Source organism: Numenius arquata, chromosome 21 (assembly GCF_964106895.1).
Source record: "Numenius arquata chromosome 21, bNumArq3.hap1.1, whole genome shotgun sequence".
Classification (NCBI taxonomy): Eukaryota; Metazoa; Chordata; class Aves; order Charadriiformes; family Scolopacidae; genus Numenius; species Numenius arquata.
This window is the reverse complement of record NC_133596.1, coordinates 4,619,691-4,642,920: the sequence shown is the minus strand read 5'-3', so window position 1 is coordinate 4,642,920 and position 23,230 is coordinate 4,619,691. Positions and strand designations below refer to the sequence as shown.

Sequence of the window (23,230 nt, the reverse complement as noted above, 5' to 3'; positions counted from 1 at the left end):
AACGTTCTGCCATGGTGTTTGTATGGATATTTATATCTCTGCGTGATGATATTAAAAACAGCAACAGATGATAAACATGGTACTGTTTCATTCCCTTTCCTGCAGTCAATCCTGAATTATACAAGTGTATGCAACTCTGATTAGAAAAAAATACCATCCATTATTGCAAATATAAATGGCATAGCCTGATGTGTTCAGTCAGACTTTTTCTTCTGTCTGCAAGACTGACAGTCAGTTCCTTTTTTTTCTCTGCATCTTGTCATGTGGCAAATTATTTTTTGCACAGCTGGGGAAAATATATGGCATTATATCGCAGGTTAAAAATCTGAAATAAAACAGAGCTATTTTGGGGTAGCAAGAAGGTTAGAGATGGGAAAGAACAGGTCCTTGTTTTGAAACTCTTAACGACAACTAATCTTCCTCCAACTGCAGAGAGAGGAATTTCTGTCTGGTAATTTGAGGTGGGAAAAACCAAGCAAGAAATACAACAGGGAAAGAAACACTTAAAATTACATGCACCAACAACCTTTCTTTTGGTTTTTGTTTGTTTGGGGTTTGTTGATTTTTTTTGAAAACCCAAACCATTAATTTCTTAGACAGCTTATTAAGCTATCTAAGTTACATATTTAAAGGGGAGTTGAAGAAAGAGGGCTAAAGAGCCACAAAAGCGGTTATCTTGTGAAGATAATGGCTTTATGTAATGTTCCTTGGAAGTTCTTGAAAGGGGCTGATTGGTTGGTATATTTAGATTTCATCTTTCAAGCATTTACTAATTATCCCAGCCTAGATGGATAAAACTAATCAAATAGCTGTTTGGGAATGCTCTGCATTTTTAAATCTTCCCTGGTAACAAAAGGAGAGCTATAGTGGGGGGGCTTTTTTTCTCCTTTTTTTCTCTCATCTCTCTGCTTTTTGCAAGTACATAAACCCAGGGATTTTCAGTGGTTTAGTTATTCCATATATTAAAGAACATCAGATTTGCACGTCTTTTGAGAGTGAAAGCTCTCCCTTGGTCAAGCTTTTATCCTGAGCCCTGTTTCTTCATTATCTTGGATCACAGAACTCGCTAAATGCCTTTTTGTTACCAACTGCCTTTCCACTGGACTCTGATTTTCCATAACCTCAGATTCCCTGAAAATGAGTGAAGTGGTGGCACTCTGAAAATCAAGACTATAGTACACGTGGGCAGAGAATGTAAATTCCAACTGTTCAGTACCTCCTGTGTTACAGCCTGGGTGGCATCATAAAAGCACAGCTGGACTGAGGGACAGCAGTATGTCATGTAGAGGGAGTGTCATCCCTTAAGCATCATCAACTTTATTGATGCTTTTATTTACAGAGTCTGGAGTGGGGATTTTCTTCAGTGATTTGGCATATTTGATCTCAGGAATTGTTAGAGTTCTTGCTGAGTTAAGACGTGTCAAGCACAAACAGAAATGAGAGAACGGGCAAAGCTGTGGTAGTGGTGTGGGTGCTGTTGTGGTCGTCTTGTTCGGCTCAGCAGATGGAGAAGTCTGGGGTATCAGTGAAAACATTAAATATCTGTATGATTTCCTGTGGCAGTATTTGAAGGGAGACAAGCACTTAGTGTTTGGCCCAGTATTTTAAAGGAGAGTATTTATAAAGCTGACTTCTAAATAAAAGTATTTCCATACATTAAATGAAAAAAATGCTCTGAAAGCAGTTTTAACCCAGCCTTGTTCTGCAGTGGTTTTGTGTGATCTAAATGCTGCCGTGTTGAGAACCTGCAAAGTTCATAGAATCACAGAATGGATTGGGTTGGAAGGGGCCTTAAAGATCATTGAGTTCCAACCCCTTGCCCTGGGCAGGGACACCTCCCACCAGACCAGGTTGCTCCAAGCCCCCTCCAGCCTGGCCTTGAACCCCTCCAGGGATGGGGCAGCCCCAGCTTCTCTGGGCAACCTGGGCCAGGCTCTCACCACCCTCACAGCAAAGAATTTCTTCTTAATATCTGATCTAAATCTCCCCTCTTTCAATTTAAAATCATTACCCCTTGTCCTGTCGCTCCCCTCCCTGATCAAGAGTCCCTCCCCATCTCTCCTGTAGCCCCCTTCAGATGCTGGAAGGCTGTTATAAGGTCTTCCCGGAGCCTCAAGGCTGAACAACCCCAACTCTCTCAGCCTGTCTTCATAGGGAAGGTGCTCCAGCCCTCTGATCATTTTCGTGGCCCTCCGCTGGACCCATTCCAACAGGTCTGTGTCCTTCCTGTGTTGAGCTCTCCAGAGCTGGACGCAGTCCTCCAGGTTGTGGATGAAGATCCTGAAGCAGCAAATGACTTGGTGCAGGACTCTGCTCTCAGCGCCTGGCTCTGTGCTGCTGCCCGTATGAAATACCTGGGGGCTTGAAAGGAACAGCTTTTTTGGGGTTAGATGGAGCAAAGCACAAGAGAAGGTCACGGCCTAAATGATGGAAGTGATAGCGTGGGTTTTTGGAATTCACTTTGGTTACTTCTAGTTGATTTGGCTATACAATCGTCTGGCTGGGTATCTGGAGCTTTCTAAAGTAAAAAGTGACTTACGGATTATAGAAAAGAAAGAACAATTTGACAAACTCCATTATAAATTTGGAAGTGTCTGCTATAAATCAGCTGAAAGTTAGGGTGATTAGAATTTCAGGGCCAAATAGATAATTGTCTATTAGATGGCAGATGGCATACTGGTAAGAACAAAATCTAAAATTATGGATCTATTTCCATAATTTTTGTGGTTCTGGTGTCATTTTTCAATTCTAAAATGGCATGATGTTAGTGCTGATGTATTGTGATTTGTCATGACTAGAATGGTATAAAATATTCACTTCTAACCTTGGTGTCTCATCAGAAAGCGGACTTAAATCCTCCCTAGGCACATTTCCATTTTGCACCTCTCGGCTCCATCCCCTTCCATTTCAGCCCGGCATTTGGAACCTCTGTCAGAGAAAGCTTCTGAAAGCTCCATCTCAGTCCTCTGAACGGGATTTAAATGTGGAGCCTCCGCTTTTAGAAACTTGATGAATCTCTTCAGTGGTTTGGAAGTTGTACTGCTAAATTTGGGTTGGAAAGGCAGCTGCAGAAAGCCAGAATGGGCAGATAATTTTGGCTTTTAAAACTTTTCCAGTTGCTGCTGGAATCCATCGTTAGAGAGAGAAAAGCTTGATCTTGGAAAATGAAAGAGGGCACCACGTTATGCGTTTTGCTTTCCAAATATACGGGATTTAAAAGCAGTGAGCAAAATTTTATTCCCGTAAAGGAAAACTGACAACCCTTTAGTACGAGGAGGCAGCATATCCAATCTCATCCATCCTCTGTCTGCCCGATTATCAGCTCGGGACGGAACAGAGAAGGAGAATTTAAGACACTACAGCCAGCACAGCCCAAGAAATTGTTTTGTAGGGAACCTTTTTGCAGCACCGTGACAAATGCAGCTTAAATGGTTGAATAGGCAAATTAAGAATAAACTTATTTATTCAAATAGCGCTTGGGAGTCTTGTCACTTTGGGGTGTCTGTCAGCAAGGCCTCATGTACTTCCCCCTCGTGTGAGAGGATGGAAGGAGAGGAGGAGGGGATTTCCCTTGTAGGACGTAAGCGGCTGATGAAGGGAAACCCGGGGCAGTTTTCTTGCCTACGACGGAGGTGTCGGCAACCCCTGGATCCCAGGAGCCATCAGCCCTAGCGTGGCAGAGATGCCCAGGTTTCTCACATGCTTTGAAGAGGAAACTTCGGATGTTCTGGAATGGAGGGGTTAAAAAAGCTGAGGGAAGGAAATAACTTTAAAGTCCATGCTCGGCTTAAAATGACTCTGATTCAGAATTACAACGTTAGGAGTTTTGTGCAACAAAACAGAGTCATTTCCACATCCTCTGCATGTCCAGGCTCTCTGTGTGCCAGAAGGGTGGGTCCTCCTTCCTCAGCTCTCATTTAGAAGAGAAATGAAGCGACTAGATTGCCTCGCTGTTTGCGTTCTGGTGCACCAGCCCTGTCGCTCACCCTGGGAAAGCCCTCTGTATGGAAGCACCGTCTTCCCTGCACTAAGTTTCAGCATCAGGCTCTGAAACAGAGCGGCGTTCGCTCGGTACCGTCAGAGGGAGTCCAGAGTTCCTCAAAGATTTGCCCTGTTACGTTAATGAGGAATGAGAATTTCCCATTTAGAATAAAGCTGCTACTGAAAAAAAAAAACCCCAGAGATGTAGCGAAAATAAAATGAACACCCCAAATCATATGATTGAGACATGTTTGAGTGGATTCTTCCCCCCCACACCCCAGGCATTATTTAGTTTCCTCAGAGCAGAGCGCTCCAGTGACTAATTCATCCCACACTGAGTTTTTAAAACCCTAGTTGACTTTATTTGTTTGTCCAACATTCCTTCTCCTGGTGGTGTTGGAGTTTGAATGTTATCAATCAGTTCAGCAAATGTTTATCTTCGTCCCTATGACCAGCTCTGTGAAACTTTACTTTGGAAGCTCGATGTTTAAAAAGGCGGGGAGAAATCTGGTGATGTGGCTTTTTGCGTACGTGTGCTAATTAAGGAGGACACTGCCCGAGGTCCGTAATGTTGGGTTTGTGAAACACAGCTGGAGGGAAGGACAGAAGTAAGAACTGAAATAACAGTAGGAATTTCAAACCAAAGTAACCTGCATATCCTGATCCTGAAATAGAGCAGCAAATGCTGTGGCAGGCACTAGACGGGGGCACTCTGCGGAGGAATGATTTGTTTTAAACTGTCCTTTTCTCTCAAATGTCTTGTTTGAGTGAAGCGTTTTAGAAGACTCTTATCTTTGTTGAGCGGCGGTGGAGAATATTGTCAATTCTTTGAAGCCGCCTTCTTTCCCTTTGTTATCTGACTTTTTTTCCAGGGATTGAATCAAAGAATGTACAGGTCACTGAGATGGAGGGGCTGTAACTGCTCAGAGCCAGGCTGTGTGGATTATAAAAGGGAGCTTTATTTAAGGCACTCCTTAGAAGCTTGACAAGTCCTAGTCTCTCCGCGCTGCACAGAGGATACTTGTAGGTTTAATTTTTCCTACCAGCTGGAGCCAAAGGGGCAGGAGGACAGAAAAAGCAGCGCTGATGTGTGTGTGTGTTGGAACTCGCACAAACCCGCTGCCTTGCAGTCCTCGGGGAAAGGTTAATGTGCTGAGCCCGGGCAGGACGGTTCAAACATCCCAAATGGAATTGTTTGAGTTGGAAGGGGTTTCTCAGAAATCACCCAGCCCATCTGCAGGACTCTCTTAAGAAAGCACTTTTGAGTTTTGATAGGAAGGTATCAAAATGTCACGCATCTCCCCTTTCTCCTTTATGAAGTTAGTCTGTTCATTAATAGGAAGAAAACTTCTGTGCAGTCCTTAAACAAAGACCAGTTTCTTCCTTTGCTCACCGCAGTATTAAGCTCATTGTGTACCTCGGGAACTGCTGCAAGGTGGGCAGAGGGGGGGCTGATTTTGCAGTTTGATCAAATCTCATTATCATAAAGAAATGCAAAAACTCAGAAGGTAACATCCTGTACTTAGGGATATATCAGCTTTGGCCTCACATTTTTAGCCCATTCCAGTTACCATTCTGAAGTACTGATACTCCTCGAAAAAGGTCAGAAATTTAGCGATGGAGGCATCTTTCTAACATTCCCACATGATTTGCACAGCCCAGGGGAGGAGTGGGCTCTCGGTGTGTTGGATATTGTGGTACTTCTGAAATGTGCCAGTCCCAAGCTCCGCACTAGGAGCCATCAGTTTGAGACTTCAGCAAACTGCTGAATGCAGCCCCGTTCATCGGTGTTCAGTGAGAATTAATATTTTAGAATTAATGGGCCATCGGTTGCCGGGTTTAGCAGTGGTTGGGAAACTCCCATTTGTTTCCAGAGCTGAAGTTCAGAAAACTTTCAGTTCTGTTAAGCGCTTTCATTCAACTTTTCTTTTTACAGATGATGAAATTCGCTTGGGATAACTACAAACAATATGCCCTTGGAAAAAATGAACTGCGACCGCTGACTAAGAATGGCCACATCGGTAACATGTTTGGTGAGTTCTGAATCAATTTTAGTACAATTTCATCGCTTTTTTTTTAAGGTCATATGTCCCGTGTGTGTTCCTTTCTCTGCAGTGCAGCAAAGTATCTAGAACAGCTGTGATCTCTTTCCGTTTTTTATGAAGTGAGACTTTCAGTGCTGCTCCTAGGGCTTACCTACTCGTATCCCATTGCTGGGAATCTTGTTCCTACAGGCATCTCTCAGTGCCCAGCCTGTATCACCGCTGTGTACAGCTTTAGCACCAAACATGTCTGAAAACAGCACTAAAACCAACCGGTGTCTTTATTAAAACATGAAGTCAGTCCAAACCTGACAATGCTGCTATTTGTCTAAGCTTGTCGACGTCAGGACCTGACCAAACTGAGCATTTTCTCTCTCGTTTCTCCACTGTTGAGCAAGATGTGAATTCCATGAAATATTGAGTGAGTTAATCAATATTAAAGGCTCTTTATACTATGTGCTTACTGGCTTGTATAATTTTACTCTTTAGCAGATTACCTTTTTTTTATGTGAGCCACTTACATCATTCCAGTGCTATTCCCCTGCTCGTTCTGCTGCGATACTTGTTGACTTTCTGGGACATAAATTGTCTTTTGCCTCATTTGCACTCAAAGCGTTTCCCGGCTCTGCTCACTCTGCCCTGGCTTGGCCCTGCCTGCCCAGTTTGTGCCGTGGGGAGGAGACCAGCAGAATCTGCTTTAGCAGCCCTTTCCCACCCCTCTGGGGGGAAGACTTGCTGTGCAGAGGTCTCTTGGCTTCTTTCCACAGGACTTGGCTTTGCAGAGATTATCTCCCAGAGTCCCTCGCCCAGATTAGAGTGGAATAGAGTTCTTTAGTGGGCAAATTATCTGTGAGCTTTTATTTCCTCAGGGCAAAGGGATTGGATTAATACAGTAGGAAGGAACATTCCCATTCCTGTTTTTGCACTTTCTGGGTGTCCCAGTCCTTGCCTACATCAAGTACGTGACATGGGTTTGATCCTTCAGACATAGATGTGCATTGTGTGGAGACTGAGTACAGCCTCCTGCACAGGCCTCATTAGCTTTGGGGACCTGTGAGATGTGTGTGAAAGTGGTTTGAAGGTGGAAATAGCAGCACATGTCATGTAGGATGGCCTTTTGGCAGCCCTGCTTCGCCTCTGGACTGCAAGAGCAGATGGCCCTGGTGGAGATGGCAGAGGAAGGGCTGGCTTTCAGGTTAGCCACAGCACGGGGAGAAACCTCCGTATTCTGCTTGTGGTGCCACCGTCAAGTCCTTTTATTGCCTCAGATGAAGCACTCGTCTCTCTAGTTCCTGCAGAAGTACCAGGAGAGTTAACTCACAGCAGGTTGTGCAATACTGTAAGTAAGTTGCCTGGCAGCTGCGTTAACGATTGCTGGGGTATCTGGAGGAAGCAGTTGTGGAAACGTGCCTTGTGCTAGCACAGGCTGTGTATGACCAGCCACTGCTCTTGCCCAATTTCACTTTATCAGGATCGGTGATTTGGGTTTGTTAGCCCTTTGCCTTCCTCTTTCAGTGCCCCAGGAATACCCAGGTTTCTTACTTTGCATTAACTTCAGCACCGAGTTAAGCATTTTGCAACTTTTCCATTCTGGCAAGCTTGTCAAAATTCCTTGAGGAGCGTGCCTGTAAACAGACAAAAATATTGAAAGCTTTTAAATGCATTTATCATGCTAAAACAATTGGCAGTACTTAACGCTTGTTTGTAGCGTGCCTAGGAGCACTCTCAAGGAAAATGCTTTGGAGCACAAGGATTTGCAGACAATTGCAGAAAAGAAGCTACGTAGTAGCTTTCAGCCTCTTAATAGGCTTTTCCTCCTTTTAACTGTGGCTGGTAAAGAACGGAAGCATTAAGCAATCCGTCGCTGCAGCCCTCTATCTCCCCTGTCTTCAGAGGCTTTAGAAATTAGGACAGGGCACTGTTCGCCACCTTCATTGTTGCCCGTTCCCCCTCCTGCCACATCGGGCATCTTTTTATTCCAAACTACAGATGTAATGGAGGCAAATTGGGTACTCTCCAGGCTGGAGGTGTCGATATTAAGCTGAGATTTCTCTGCAGCTGCTTCCATGTGGGAGGGAAGGAACCTCTTCTGGGCTATTTTGAAGTATGTTTGGGTGCATGAGAAGCAGTCGAGTTCTTGAAGGGTGATACATTTTCCTGTTGTGGATGTGCTGCTCACTTGTAGCCTGCCTTCAGTTTAGCAGCCTCACCCTGGGGGAAGCTGCTCTTTATCGAATATTCTTTCTAATCAAAGTAGAAATACAAAATAAACACTCACCTCCTGCTCCGACACAGCATTCTGCTTATCTTAACAGCCATGAGCTAGCATCCCTCCCCGATGTCTATCCCAATGGCAGGAAAATCACAGGCAGAAAACCTCTTGTGTCTCCACCCCAGTTCATCTCCTTTCTATGGGGAGACCTTACAGCCCCTTCCAGTACCTAAAGGGGGGCTACAGATGGGGAGTGACTCTTTATGAGGGAGTGGAGCGATAGGACGAGGAGTAACGGTTTTAAACTGAAAGAGGGGAGATTTAGATTAGATATTCGGAAGAAATTCTTTACACTGAGACTGATCAGATGTCCCCACTACCCCGGTCAGTGGTCGGCTGCTATGTACACTGGAAGGCAGCGTTCCCCCTCAGACTTTGATCTGATCACTTCATCTTACGTTCTGACTTGTGATTGATGCTCTCCAGGTCCTATTCCTAGGACATCAATTTCATCAAGATTGTCCCGTGTTCTGGACGTAGCTTATTTGTACAGAAATCTTCTGATTGCTGTCATTTATGATCATTGCAACTTGAAAGCCCTTTCCTTAAACCCGCTAGCTGTGGTTCTTTCATCAGCATTATTTACTCAGCTGTGATGCCTGTGATAAGATGTGCCGTGCTAAACATCCCATCCCATGCCCTCCAGTGGGGTAAACAGGTTTTAGACTTGCAGCCGTTTCAGATGTGTGATGATTTCCCTGGAAATTACACCATGGCAATGGGCAAAGCCTACTGCTAGGGTGGAAGGACGATCTCTGTAAGAATAAAAACTGCACCACAAGGTTCCAGTGTGAATGATTGCACAACTGCGGGGTTTTCAGAATTATCAGCAAAATTTCTCTGCACACTTCAGCTAAATCAAGAAGACCTGCAGAGCGTGTGGCCAGTGGTAGAATCAGGCCCAAAACATGCTTGTTTAGGAGAACTATTTAAGAAAAATGGCACATCTGGGCTTGTGGCTAAGGGGGAAGGCAAGAGATCTGCAGGTACGTTCTGTTCCCAGTGCTGATCTAGTTATTTTAACCCTTTTTACCCCAGCATCTCGGCATTCCTGTCACCAGTGTTGTGAGCATTAAATTAATTGATGTTTGCAAAGCATGTTGAATTCCTTGGAGTGGGACTGCCGGAGAGGGCAACCGTATTATGTAGCGCAGCACTTGAAATGCACCTGTCACTGTGATATCCAGCCTTAGATAGCTGAATTATTATTCTGCCCGCTCCCTGGGTCTGTCATAGCCACTTATTTTTCTGACAAAATGTTTTTAAAATCCTGTTAGCTTTACAGAGTTTCTCCAGCTACGGGAGAGTGAGCTGGCATCTATTTCTGCTCATGCATCAGCTGAATTGTCAGTTACATTTTGATTGCACAGTCTTTTAACAATGATAAGGTAAGAAGCCTGATTTTCAGATACCTCTTGAAGTGTGTAGTGCTGGCAGCAGAAGAATCCTTCTTTGACTTATAACCTGAGCCAATTTGCTCTGAAATCATTGACAGTAAGTAAATATGGAACCTTGCTGTGCTGTTAGACAGTCATTTTTCACTACCTAACTGCACATTAGTATATTAATTTGGGTATAAAAATAGCAATCCTTAAGTAGGTTTCCCCCCTTTTTTCCCTCTCTCCCCACTTGAAATCACGCCTAAAATTATGAATTGCCTTGTCACAGCCATTGCTTCTCTCAGCATATGCCAAATTTGTGCATCGTTGTGAGGCTCTGTAGCTTTATCTGATGTGAATCCATGTGACAACTGTCACATCTAGGCCACAGGCAGGTCACCAGAACTGGGTGGCAAAGATCTGACAGCAGCTGGATCTGAAGGATATGAGGTGTTTGGAGTTCGTCCTCGTGTAGGGCCCTCCACGTTGTTCCACGTTGGATTGCTTGGTGACAGAGTACACAGGGCGATCCGCACGGGATGGATAACAGTTCTTGGAAAACTGCTTGGGCTGTGTTTGTGTGCTCAGCTCAGACTTTGGCCTAAACTGTCCTCACAGTTTGTTTTGAAGACAGAAGGTCATTGGTCTCCGTTGCCTGGAAATAGTGCTATTTTGGCTCTCCAGGATAAAAAGAGATTGAAGTGTCTGGGGAAGAAAAGTAGTGGCCATGTGAATATATACAAAGAGGCCTCTAGAAAGTACCAAGTTGATTGTCCTGAGATTCAGAAACCTTCGGGTGTTTTTTTCTCCCTGGCAAATGCAGCGTAATCCTACAGGAATTTCACACTGCACTGTGACACTGTGACCTGCCCGGTCTCTCATCTGGATGGAGATTCAGGTAACATCTCTCCACTGGACTTAAACCATCAACCTCCTTTCACAGGAACTTCTGGCAGCAGCTAAAGTGCTCTTTGACCCCCCACTTCGGGTGCTTGGCCCAAATGGACGCAAAAGGCTCCATGTCCCAGAGTAAATCCCTTCAAGCACCCAGTCTTGCCTCTTGAGCCAAACATTTTCCAAATAGCTGCTTCTTTCATCAGCAATTTATCTAGAAAACCATGACGCAGGCAGGAAACGTGCCCACCTCAATTAGAAGCAACAGGAGTTGATGTATGAATATTTAACATGGGAAAGGTAATTGGATGAAAATACTAATTTAGCAACATTCTAGCTACCAGAAGAGAAATGGTAACCTCCAATTGTGCAGTCGTTTGGTGCAGCTTTTCTGTTCTGCCTGTGAGTCTCTTTCCCTGTGATCACAAAATTGCAAAACCCTGGAGTGTCCTTTTATGTGATTAAAATAATAATAATAATAATAATAATAATAATAATAATAATAATAATAATTGCTCTCTGAATTTGTATGCTGGATTATTCCTGCTGCCTATTGCACATGACATTACACGGTTGGCACCATGGGCTCTTTAAAGAGAAAAAAATATTGTAGTGAAGATGTTGCTGTAACACTGTTGCTCCCTGGCATCATCTTCTTTTTTTTTTATGTATTATGTTACCCGGTTGAGTGTTATTTTCAGGAAGGGCGTTCTGAGTTGACGTTGGCTTTTGCTGTCACTGAAAGCTGTAGCAGCAAACTTATTTCCTGTCAGCGGGAAGCAGTGAATCAGGATATCCTCCAAATATCAAACTCATCGGAGGTTGGTTGCATGATTCATGTTAGAGCTGACATTTATTCCTGTTACGGGGGTTTTTTTTCCCCTGCTTCCCACCTGCCAAAGATCGCTTCTTCCAGACGCCGGGGTTGTCATTAATACCGCAGGAGATCCGTTCCCGCTCCGCTCTCCCCTTGGGTCCTGCTGAGAATGGTGGCTTCCTTCAAGCATTAGCTCAAACATCAGAGCTCCGCTGAACCCTAAACCTCACACAGAGAGTTTTAAGCTCATTACGGTGGCTCAGGTGACAGGTACTGACTCGTTAGCTTGAAATACTCATTTATAAAGTTTAAACAGAAAAAAAACTATTAAAGTCACATAGAGTGGCCTAGGGCCTTCAAACACTTTTGCTGTCAAAGCCCTTATTATTCTGAGGCTGAGCTAGACCTGACCAGCTCCGTTGTGGCAGCAATTCTTGAAAAAAACAAAAACTTGATTTGAACCAAATAGATTCATCTCCCCTCAGCTGAGATTTACATCTTAGAAAACAAAAAAAAAAAAAAAAAAACCACCCAAAACTTGGAGAATTCAGTGGAGAACAGCCTTGGCCCACGATGCGAAGCGCAGATGCACGTTCCAGCGTCTCTCTGTTTGTGGTTCAGCCCTTTAGATATGAGCACAGCTGCGAAGATTGGCCAGCGAGGGTTTGCTCCGGGCCCGTCTTTAGCAGGAAACCGGGCAAACTTCACGTTATCTTCAGTGTAAAACCATTAATCATCCCAGGCTTCCTCACGAGTTTCATGAACTTTCCATTGACCCTGAACAGAGTTTTGAGTTTAATGAGGCCTAAAAGTAGGAGAGTGTCTTGGGATTTGCCAGAACTGCTTTGCACAGCAAAATGGAGGCGAAGGAAACAACAAAAAAAAAACACCCAGAAAAACAGCCGTTAAAGTAGCAAACGAAAGCAAAAAAAAGAAGGAAGATCGTGTTGAGCTGCTGTGACTAGAGAGTGTTCTTTGGGACCTCTTTTCAAGGTGCTGAGGAGTAGAACATACACCGGTGTGGAGGAAGCAAGCTCCGCGTGAGCAGCCCCGTTACCATGTAGACAGGGGAACAATCCAGGCTGTAACTACTTTTTTTTTCCCTTTTTTCACACTTTGGGGGTTGTATTTCAAAATACAGTGAGCTTGTCTTTAAGCATTTTTCTTCTTTTTTTATTTTTTATATATATTTTTTTTTTTAATCCCCCATTATGGATGTTGTTTGTGCCTCATTCCGGACACTAATTATGCGGAAATAATTGTCTAATCTTCAGAGATATTGAGCGTGTGATTAAAAGGCAGCCAACTGGGAGTGGGTGTAGTTGGACTGCTCACCGATTCTTCTCTGGATTACGGAGGCGTCGGTGGCAACTCCACAGCAAAAACCGAGTTGGAGGTTTGGCGCTTCCAACTGGCTTGAATTACCATCCGGCATCCATTCCAGGGATCTTAATGGCACCCCTCTGGGTTGAGGTGATAATAACACAGCGTGTACAGAGTTGAATACCAGACTCCAAGCTCCTGACTACACGGATAACTCTGCTTTGGTCAGAATATCTCTTTGGGAAATGCCGAGGGCCGTTTATCTTCTAGCCCCGATTTGCAATCAGATGCTTCACCTGACTTCTGCTGTGGACACAGACCCCCCTGCTGACATGCACCACCAGAAACTACGTAAAAAGGCAGAGCAAGTTAAGAATATTTAAAAGATGTACTTTTAGCCGTGTCTTTTTATGTTGGAAATATCTTGATATTTCTGGGTTTCTTATCTCTATCCCTCTATGTTTAGTTTTTCCTTGTTTATTCAGAGGAGATTGGCAGCTATAAACTGGAGCACAACCCCCAGTATTCTTCTTTGGTTTTAATTCACTCCTTTTCCATTCTTGAAACTTCTGAAGAGATTAGGCAGGTTCAGAAGTGGCTTTGCTGTGTTAGATTTCACATTTAGAACTTAACTGCTTTATCATATCTTTTTTTGTGCTACTGCTGAAGTTTCTTACCACCTTCATTATGTATCTCATTGGATATTCATCTGGATTAGCGTTAGATTGTGACATTTTTCTATTCGCCTTCAGGAGATCTCATTTCAAATGGCTCCTACAGAATTTCCTTTTCTATAATTTCTTCAGGTACTTGTTTCTGATACTTTTTTTTTTTTTTTTCTCATTTCTGCTGCCTTTTGGGATGAGAGAAGTCTCTTCTCGGACTTAATCAGTAGGTTTAACGTCATCCCAGAGGATGTCAACTTTCAGATTTGTCACCAGTTTCAAGGTTGGATCTATGTGTTCAGAATATTGTGGTAGGCATTTGTCATTTGAAGACCTTTGTACTTTTTAAAAATACTCTCTTTTAGCCTCTCAGGATTGTTCTTGTCTCTAGAGAGAATTTTTTGGAAGTTCAAGAAAATCCCTTAGCCTTTGCTTGAGGCATCAGTGTGAAAAACAGGGAGGATTTTTTTGGACTTACTAAAATTGTTCATCCTTCTTCTGATGTTTTATTCTCTACTGCACCCTAACACACTTTATATGCAGTTCCCAAAAGAAAAAAAAAAGGGAGAAAAAAAATCAATGCAGGAAAATGAAGGTGTTTCAAGAGAAAGTCCTAAAGGCAGAGGTTGTTTCCATACCAATTTCAATATACCCATAATATCTTTGCTCTGATACAAACATGCAATTAACAACACTGAAATTACGCCTATTTCTCGCCACAGTGCTTTTATCTGAGCACACGGTTACATAGGGATAGCAGTTCTTCAGAGAGCTGGAGAATGGGAAGGCACAAACTATGTGAATACCAAAGCATGGTGTGGTCCAAGATGGGAGCATTCTGGTGATGGTCTTCACAGCAGCTTGGATTTGTCTGTCTCGCATCTTAATTTCCAAACTCAGATCTGTGCTGTGTTCTGCAAATGAGAGCAGATAACTCAGGAATGAAGAACCGAGGATCAAGTTTTTCCCGTACACGGGAGCAGAGAGCTTTCATTGACTTCACCGAGGCCTTCTTCAGTCATCCGGATGTGGAAGTCGCCTTCAGGCATTAAAATTAACACCTTTTGACTAGGCTAGAAGATTCCTTCTCTCTTGGCAGGCTGCATCCTGGTTGCTGTGGGAACCAGCATTTTTAATTTCCTGACTTCTGTGTACATCCAAAATTGTAGCTGTGATGTACTCTGTCACTAAGGTAGCTTTGGGGGTTTGCAGGGAATCGAGCCATCAGAAAGCATTTTATGTAGTGCTTCCTTCCCTCACGATCACTTTGGTGCATCTCCAAGAGGCATCTTCATGAGGCTTTTTGGAGACCTGCAATTCTCATTCATCTTAGCGAGTAATCACAGAATAAAAAAAGGAACAGTGAGAGGTCATTTAGTCCTTCCCTTCTTTAAGCCATCCCTAAGCTACCCCATGTAGGAAAGCCACCGCAGGCATTCTGCTTCAGTGCTTTGCAGTTTTAAAGCTTGTGCTGGTGTCTGACCTCGCTCTTCTGCAGAAAGTTAAACTGTGACTTCTTGGCCTCTCCCCGTGGATGAGGAGAATGGTTTTACCATCTTATTCTTTGCAGCATCTCTCTGTGTCTTCGCAAAATGTTGCCAAGTTCCCTTTTGTCTTCTCCCCTCAAGGCTGAGCAACCCCAGACCTTTCTGGCTTTAATTGCAGGTCACGTTCTGTGGCCTCCTCCTCGGAGCCGTTGGGCCCCTCTGAAGTCTCCAGATGAGTCGAATGTTTCTTGAAGTGGACTCTGTGTCCAGTGGAGAGCAAGAGCCTTTTCGTGTCTCGCATGCCACACACGCTATTTACCCATCCTGGGGTAGGGTTTGCTTCTTTTTCCCACATCACAGCATCGTTGATTCGAGCTGAATTTGTGATCTGCTGCAGCCTTGGTGTCGTTTCCTGCAGAGTGCTGTCTGGCCGTTCATTCCTTATGCTTCGTGGTTCATTGTTCTTCCCTCAGGGTGAAATACATTGTATATCCTTATTGAATTGCATCCTGGTTATTTCAGACTATTTTCCCAATTTGCTAAGATTATTTTGATATCTAATCCTGTCAAGCAACATACTGGAGAGCATTTGGAGTCTTTCAGCCGGGGTGCTGTTGGTGTGACTTTAACAATATAGGAGAGAACAGGAAGAATATGGACAGATGGTTCCAAGTGATGGAGTTACCATGGCTTAATGTGTTCCTGAGACATGGTAATGGACCGTTTGCATTCTCCTGACCCACTGCATTCACAAATAAAATATATTTAGATTCTTTCATCGTTGATTATTAGGGACCTTAGCTCAGCTCCTGAGCAGTAACTTGGTGCTGAGCAGTAGGTGGGTTGATAGCAGGTGTCCGGGGCCCAGCACCCCCCATTCTGTCGCGTACCGAACAGCATAATTAATCCTTTTAGCTTTATTTTGAGGCAAAGGGCGGTTTCATCTCTGAGTTCTGCTCTCACACACCTGGGCTTGTGTTAAGGACCAGGTCATTTCTGTGAACACGCTATGGGAGGTGATGTTTGCTTGTCTGGACTAGAGATAAAACCAGGTCAGGGATGAGCAGTTTTATAACCCAGACTAGAATTCACTGCCTGTTCTGCAAAGCGCCTCCAGAGCGAATCTTATCTGCTGAGGGGAAAACACCGTCCGGGGCTACGAGCTGCATCTCTCTCCTGTGCTGTCATAACACATCTGCCACAGCCACTTTTTGGGAATTGTGTTTGGAAGACAGAAGGGCACCTTCTTTCTGATTATTATAACGAAGCATCTCTCCTTTGAATTCTAAGATGAATTAGCGGTCTCTGCTCATTAACTGCTACATATATGTCTCGAAGTCCATGGATAATAGTTGCAGCTAGGACGAGTGTGTTTGTTTTAATAAGCCTGTTGGGACCCCTCACATTAAATGATGCAAGTCCTCGAGGAGGTGAAGGAGCAATAAATAGTATATAATCAGATTACCTTTAACCAGTCTAAAATTAATTTCGATCATCCAGAGGAGGAGAGACCAGCCGTATTTTGCCCCACCAGTATTGCTCCTGTTGTCTTCTGCTTAACCTTCTTGAACTGCTCCTCCCAAAATTACTCCTTGCTTGTCAAATTACCGATCCTTGCCAGAAGTAATCACCTCTGCTTCAGTGGCATCTGAGCCCTGTTGCCCAAACAAAGGAGAAAACCTCTTCCCCGAAGGAGCATTCAAATGATTATTACTTTCAATTTTCCGCTGAGCTCTCCATAGCCGACATAGTCTGCCTGCAACAGAACCTGTGTGTCATGGGAAACGGATTGGATACACGTGGGGAGTGGATTTGCAGTATCTCTCCTGTATCAAGGATTGTGTTCCTGGGGCTCAGTCGAATCGCTTCCTCCTCTATGTGACACTTTCAAATAGAAACAGTTTGATTTGAGCTCCAGGAGGTTTGGCATCACGCAGTGCCGGGACAGTGCCTGTTGTTGGAGGATCACTAAATGATGAAAGATGGTTGGAGAAACTGGGGAAAAGAGGATTAAACTGGGGAGCTGCTGCCAAGTATTAAATACTTAAGAGTCAGTTGGCAATAGGTGCTTATCATATATCTTCTCTCCCCTTCCACTGAAGGAAGTAACTATCTGAAGGGCTGTTGCTGTGACAAGAAATTCATTTTTATGAAATTCATTTTATTCATTTTTAACACCTTTCTTTTTGTTGTTTTTTTTCCCCAGTGCATAATAAGAATATTGCTAACCTGTTCCCACCAGCTTGATCTCCTCCAGACACAGTCTACTTTGCCACATTCCTAAATGAGCACGAGCTCTGTTTTTCTCTCCCTTACCCATCACTTCTTCTGAGGAGAGCTGCCACTGCTAGTTCAGTTTGAATGATAGGCTTAATTCTTCAGGGGAAATTGATATTTGAAAAACATGAGTGGTTTGTAATCCAAAAAAGCTATTTCTTCCCCAGCTGGAACACATTCTGTATTAAATTTGATCATAGCAACCTAAAAGCCAACGCTTCAAGATGCTTCTCTGTGATGCCAGATTTACCTAGAAACTGTGCGGCACATATGCTGACACCCATCGTGTGCTGCAGGTGGAATTGTGACTCATTATCACTTCCCATGAACTTGGAAGATCACTCCTGTTGACAACAAAAACCAGACTGAGCTAACTTGTGGGCCAGATGTTTGGGCGATCTCGCTAATGTCAGTCTTCAAAATTCATAGAATCAAAGAATGGTTTGCATTGGAAGGGAACATAAAGACCATCCAGTGCCACCCCCTGCCCTGGGCAGGGACACCTCCCACCAGACCAGGTTGCTCAAAGTCCCCTCCAACCTGGCCTTGAACCCCTCCAGGGACGGGGCAGCCACAGCTTCTCTGGGCAACCTGGGCCAGGGTGTCACCACTCTCACAGGAAAGAATTTCTTCCTGATACCTAATCTAAATTTCCCCTTTTTCAGTTTAAAATGTTTTCCCCTCGTCCTGTCACCCCACTCCCTGATGAAGAGTCCCTCCCCAGCTTTCCTGTAGGCCCCCTTTAGGTACTGGTACTTCCTTGCCTTTTGGTGGGAGGTGGGTCATCCTTGTTTGGAGATGGCTCTTTCAAGGTGGTGTTACCTTTTAGTCTCTTTACATGGTCTGATGTACCATGGGCTCTGCTTCTTCCAAGCCACGTGCTCCAGGATTAGTTGCTCTGCTGTTTCTAAGCATCTTTTCAGGGAATGATCAGCACTTTGACCTTTCCTTAACTGGGCCAAGTGTGACGTTATCCACCCTCCAGTGTATAGGGCTAGGCTTTGAGTTGATTTAGGTATGAAGCTTATAGAGTGACAGTAACCTTTTGAGTGATGCTGTGTGTCTAGTAAAATGCATGAGTTTCTGATGGATCCACTACTGATGGATCCGCTATGTATTTCTTCCAGAACTGCAAGAAAATTAGCTTTACCTTGACTTTAGCAAGGCTTTTGACACTGTCTCCTGTAACATCCTCATAAGTTCATCTCTTCTGCATAGTCACCCCCTGCTCTGTTCGGAAGAGGAACATGCGTGGGGTGGAGAGTATTTGAGGTGTGACCTTTTGACCAATATCTGGAGAGGAGAATGAGGAAGATTAATAAGAAGAAGACAGGAAAATAGCCTTGGATATGAAGTGTTTTCTGATGAAGTCCATGAAGTGTAGGTGCAGTGGTTTATTTGGAAAGCAGAGAAAAATGAGGTTGCTCAAAAGCTAATGGACTTTTTTTTTTTTTTCCCCAGTCTGCAGGAGAATGTGCTGATAAGAAAAGAAATAGATCTTTTCTAATTCTTGGACTACTTCTTTGTCCCCTTTATCTCTCTCTACTGCTACCTTGTTGCTCAGATGTAATTTGTTTAGTTTACCTTAAATAAAGGGAATAAAGTTACTCTGTGTGAACAGCTATCAGGTTCACAGACAAAAACCTCAATAAATAAGACAGGGTGGCAAGGCTGGAGCTGGGGTCTGGTGGGGTTGGCTTTGCAGGATTCATCTGCGGGATGTAGGTACCATTCACAGGCAGCTGAGGGACCGGGTTGTAATGAGACAATTGTGAAGACTCAACTGAGAAGTTTTCTTTCTTCCTGCAAAGGCCTTCCTAGTTTCATTTGGATTTTCTGTTTAATTTATGTCAGCTGAACAAATAGTACCAGCCCCATCCTAGGGATCACTACTCGTAATGGGAGCGGGTTGTCTTTCTGCTTCTTGAGAATACCTTCTAGAACTGGATTGTACCTTCCAGTAGCGATACCCAGTGCAAGGTTTCCATGCTAGGGGACAATTATGAAAGGAATAGATAAAAAATAAGCCGGTGGGAGTGGTTTTGTGTGGCCGGCAATGCCATTCCAGAGGGGAGATGAATGGCCAGTGCATGGTGCTTAGGATGAACGGAGGCAGAAACGCCAGGTCAGATGATGGTGGATAAATTAATGTGCTGAAAGGAGAAGGTGAGAGAGCAGCTGACCGGGAAGAGGCCAGTACACAGGGGCTGTTTCCTCCGTGTCAGAGGGGTAGCGTGTCCCTTGCTGATATTGACTCTTGTTTCTCATCTTGCTGTAACTGGTACTGAGTAGAACAGGCTAAAACTTTGGTCAGCATGTTGCATCGCTTTCCCCGAATGTGGGTTTTTAAATCTTTTTACTTCTTTAATCAGCATGTTATCTTATTTAAACTCTTTTTAAACTTGGAGGAAAATGCCTCCTGCTTTTTTTTTGCTGGCAGAAGAAACCAGGGCCCAGAGCGGGCAGGGAGCTCTGGCCTAAACCCAGATCCAATCTCAGGAGTTCCAGGTTCCCAACCACTTGTTCTGCCTGACCCAGAGCGCTCTGCAGAGAGGACTGGCAAATCTGCCTTGAAAAACAGATTTTTCAAGAAGCTGCGCAGTGATTTTCACAGTTTACTTTGTTGCCAAGATAATCCTGAGCTGTGTAAAAGTCTCTGTGTAGATTTCCCCCAGAACTCGACAGTGTGCCATCACCCAGAAGAAGTCTGGTGATGTGGGCTCAGCCAGCTCCCAGGCTTCTCACACAAATCTCTGGATAAATGTCAAAAGTTCAGTCTGGTCTCCAAGCTTTATCAGTGAGAAAAAGAACCAAAAAGAACAAGAAGAGCAGCACTCGGAGATGGTCGTTTTTCCAAGTCCTGTTTTAACGAGGCACTGATTTTAATCAAAGCCAGTTCAACCCTTTGAAGCCTTCAATACCAGCATAACCAGAAGAAGGGATCGCAGTGTTTCCCTGGCAACAGCAGGGGGACGTGGCTCTCTAAACGCAGGTGATATGGCACAAAGAAGAATTTTGTTCAAGCTAAACTCTGACATTGGGGAGATAGTGTTGAAACGCCGGTGAAGATACTTCTGTCTCCTGCTGCTTGGGAATCCTTGCACCATTTCCAGCCTTGCAAAGGCAGTGCATCTTAGGCACACGCTAAATTCAGCATTATTCCTTGCACCTAGAAAGCGAGAAGTGAGAGGGGGAGGCTCCTAGTGGTCTGTGACGTGTGTGCCACTCTGGCTTTGTGGCAGGGCAGCCACCCTTTAGATGACACACCTGCAAGCCATCGTGCTTAGTGGCTCCCAGACCCGGAGCGGCCGTGGGAGTAAGGCAAAGCCATTGGTAAAAGGCGTTTCTCCTTCCTGAGGAAGAGGGCTGTTGAAGACCCCACTCTTAGCTACTCATTTGCTGAAGCATCACTTTTAGAGCTTTTCTAAAGACTCTCAAGGGACAGACTTGCAGCTGGGAGCCCTTCAAGTCTCTTATCTGGTCTGTGATACTCCAAGTTGGCTATTTCGGGAAGAGGGGAGTGAGGGAGAGCGACTCTCTCTGTCCCTCCCATCACAGCTGCTCTGCTTTGTCTAGAAAATCAAACGTTTGCTGAGCTTTGGAGGCTGGATATGTCCAGGGGTTAGGCCTTTTCATTAGCCATTGGGAGAAGCAGATGTGGGTCTGTGTATGAAGTCTGGTAGCAAAAGGACTTGAACAGGTAGATCCTCAGCCTGTAAATACCTCACCCCAAGGAGGCATTTAATTTTGGCCAAAATTCCCTCCTAGAGCCTGAGTAACTTCCAACACAAAAAAAAGAGCAACCACCACCAAAGCAAACCCCCCCCAGAAACAACACAAAACTGATTTTGACAAAGGGACGCTTTTTGGTCTGCAAAAGTGTAACTGGAAAGTGATACTGGGGAGAGCTGCTTGGACTTTGTAGGAATGGAGCTGGAAAAGCCAGAAGGAAGAGCGAGGGTTTGGTTCACCTGCGCGAGAACGTGAGGGTGTTTTATAAGATCTGGAGCTTGGTCCTGAAATGCAAACTGCTGGACTGGCTGCCCCTTCTCTTTGGGCTTGTTACTCTGCATCCTGCTTAATAGAAACCCTCTGAGGTAGGATGAAGGTGGATGAATTGTGCTTTGTTACCAGTGAGTCACTCTGTTGCCTAACTATTGTCTTTTCTCTTGTCAGTGAGTCACTGACACCTTATTAGAGCAGCTGACAGACCCCAGGCCCCGTTCCCACTGGAAGGAGCGTGATGGGGTTTTGTTTCGACGGCAGCTGGATAGGCTGAAACGACGGCATGAGGTTCAGGCTCCACAGCCCAAAAGGCTGATAGATTTCCTGGGTTATGGGCAACGCTTTAGCAGTTTGAACTGATGGAGCAGGAGCAGAGCAGGGGAAGACAAACCATTTTCCGAGCACGGCAAAAACCACAATCTATTTCCTGGTGCCAGGGGAGCGCATTGAAATTATCCTGGATGCTCTTGCAAGTGCTCCGCAGTCTCTTTGTTTATCATTTTTCTTTCTTCACAGTCTGGTTCTGTCCCTCTTCCCTTTCCTTTCCTAATTTTTGTCCTTTCGTTCAGTCCCTGCTCACTCCTCAGTCATGTAGTTGCTGTTAAGAGAAACCTGCCCAGTACTGTACGTCTCAGCTGGCGATTGCCTGCAGGGTGCAGAAGGCGGAGGCAGAGGTTCTTTCAAGCTGAAGATTTTGACCTTGGCTGCAAGAAGCCGTATGAAAAGTTGTGGCTTTTTCTGATGTGACTGCCTTCTGTTCTGCGTAGCTCCCACAGAGACTGAAGGAGAGAGAAACCCAGGGTAATGTCACGGTCTCCTGATAAAAGACAATTCTTTGGGGTGTAAAGACTTTGTCTTTTGCTCAGTAGATCATCTTACTTCCTAAAAATTTTAATCCTGTCCTCTGGGCCCTTTCTAAGGGGGGAGCTCGGTACTGGGCTGTGTGAGCGATGCCTGGATCAACGTTCCAGCCCGATGCGACCTGTGGCCGTCCCTTGCTGTTCCCAGGCAAGTCTGGGTTGTAAACGCGAGCAGATGTAAAGCGTTTGCATTAGGTGAATTACACATGTGGATTTGGAGGCTCCTGAAAGCTTCAGCAAGTCAGATGTAAACTCTTACTGCTCTGCTAATGATCAAACGTGGAGTTTCTGTTGTGTACCTGATGCTGGTGTGTTTGATTGGCCTGTTTCTGCCTAAATTGGTGGGTTTGATTTGCAGATAATGTGTAGCTAAAAGGAAGTTCACAGATGCAGCAGCAGTTGTGATTGTTACCACAGTTATACTTAGTCCCTGCTTGGTGCTTTGCAGCGCTTTTCAAGCCTTAATTAGCCCTTCCATGTTTGGCAGGTGGTAGGCTAGATATTCTCCACCTTTGATCAGCCCTCGTGGCCTCCCTTTAAGCTCTACGTTGAGAAGAAAGCTGTTCCCTTTTCTCCTCCCCACACTGGCTTGCCGGGACGCTGGAGGGGAGCGGGGCCGTGGGACATGTGCAAATGGGTGACTCTTCTGCATGTGTCAGGGGGGTCAATGTGTTACTTTTAGGTTCCCCACTCACCTGAATTGGAGCTTTTCACCCTTTATGATCCTCATGCAGCTTGTGATGGGGACTACCCATCCGTCAGCTCTAGGCCGTAGTCCGTGGGCTCACAGTTGATCCAGATCTTCATGTCGGGGTCAGAGGAGCCCCAGGCTGTGGTGGCAGCTCTTCTTTTCTGCCCTGTGCTCTGCAGTTGGTCCAGGGAGGGCTGTTCCTCGCCTGGCAGCAGGAGCCTGGCAGGCTTTTGTACCTGTTAGTTCCTTTGGTTGTTGAGACTGTCTTTCCGAGTGTTCCCCCACTGGCCCAGACACATTAAACCTCCTAATGAGCCTTTGGAATTGTGTTTTGTCTTATAAACTCTTGCTGCAAGTGGCTTTAAGGAGCCCCTAAGCTAGCAGGCAGCAGGGATGAGTCAGGGATAGGAGAAGAGGATGAGCCCTTCTATTCAGATTATCTACCCCAGACTAGAACAAGCTGCTACAGGCTTTATCTGGGGTTTTTAGAGATAGCACTACCATTAATTACCATGAAGGCGCTTCTGAGACTGTGCT

General features: G+C 44.8%; 1 protein-coding gene across 1 annotated transcript in view; it reads left to right on the top strand.

Moving 5' to 3' along the window:
- MAN1C1 (mannosidase alpha class 1C member 1) overlaps nucleotides 1-23,230 on the top strand; it is a 63,711-nt gene that overhangs the window by 15,876 nt on the left and 24,605 nt on the right. Inside the window, exon 2 of the mRNA XM_074161961.1 lies at nucleotides 5,918-6,014. Coding sequence (XP_074018062.1) covers nucleotides 5,918-6,014 — 97 coding nt within the window. The remainder of the gene's footprint in view (nucleotides 1-5,917; nucleotides 6,015-23,230) is intronic.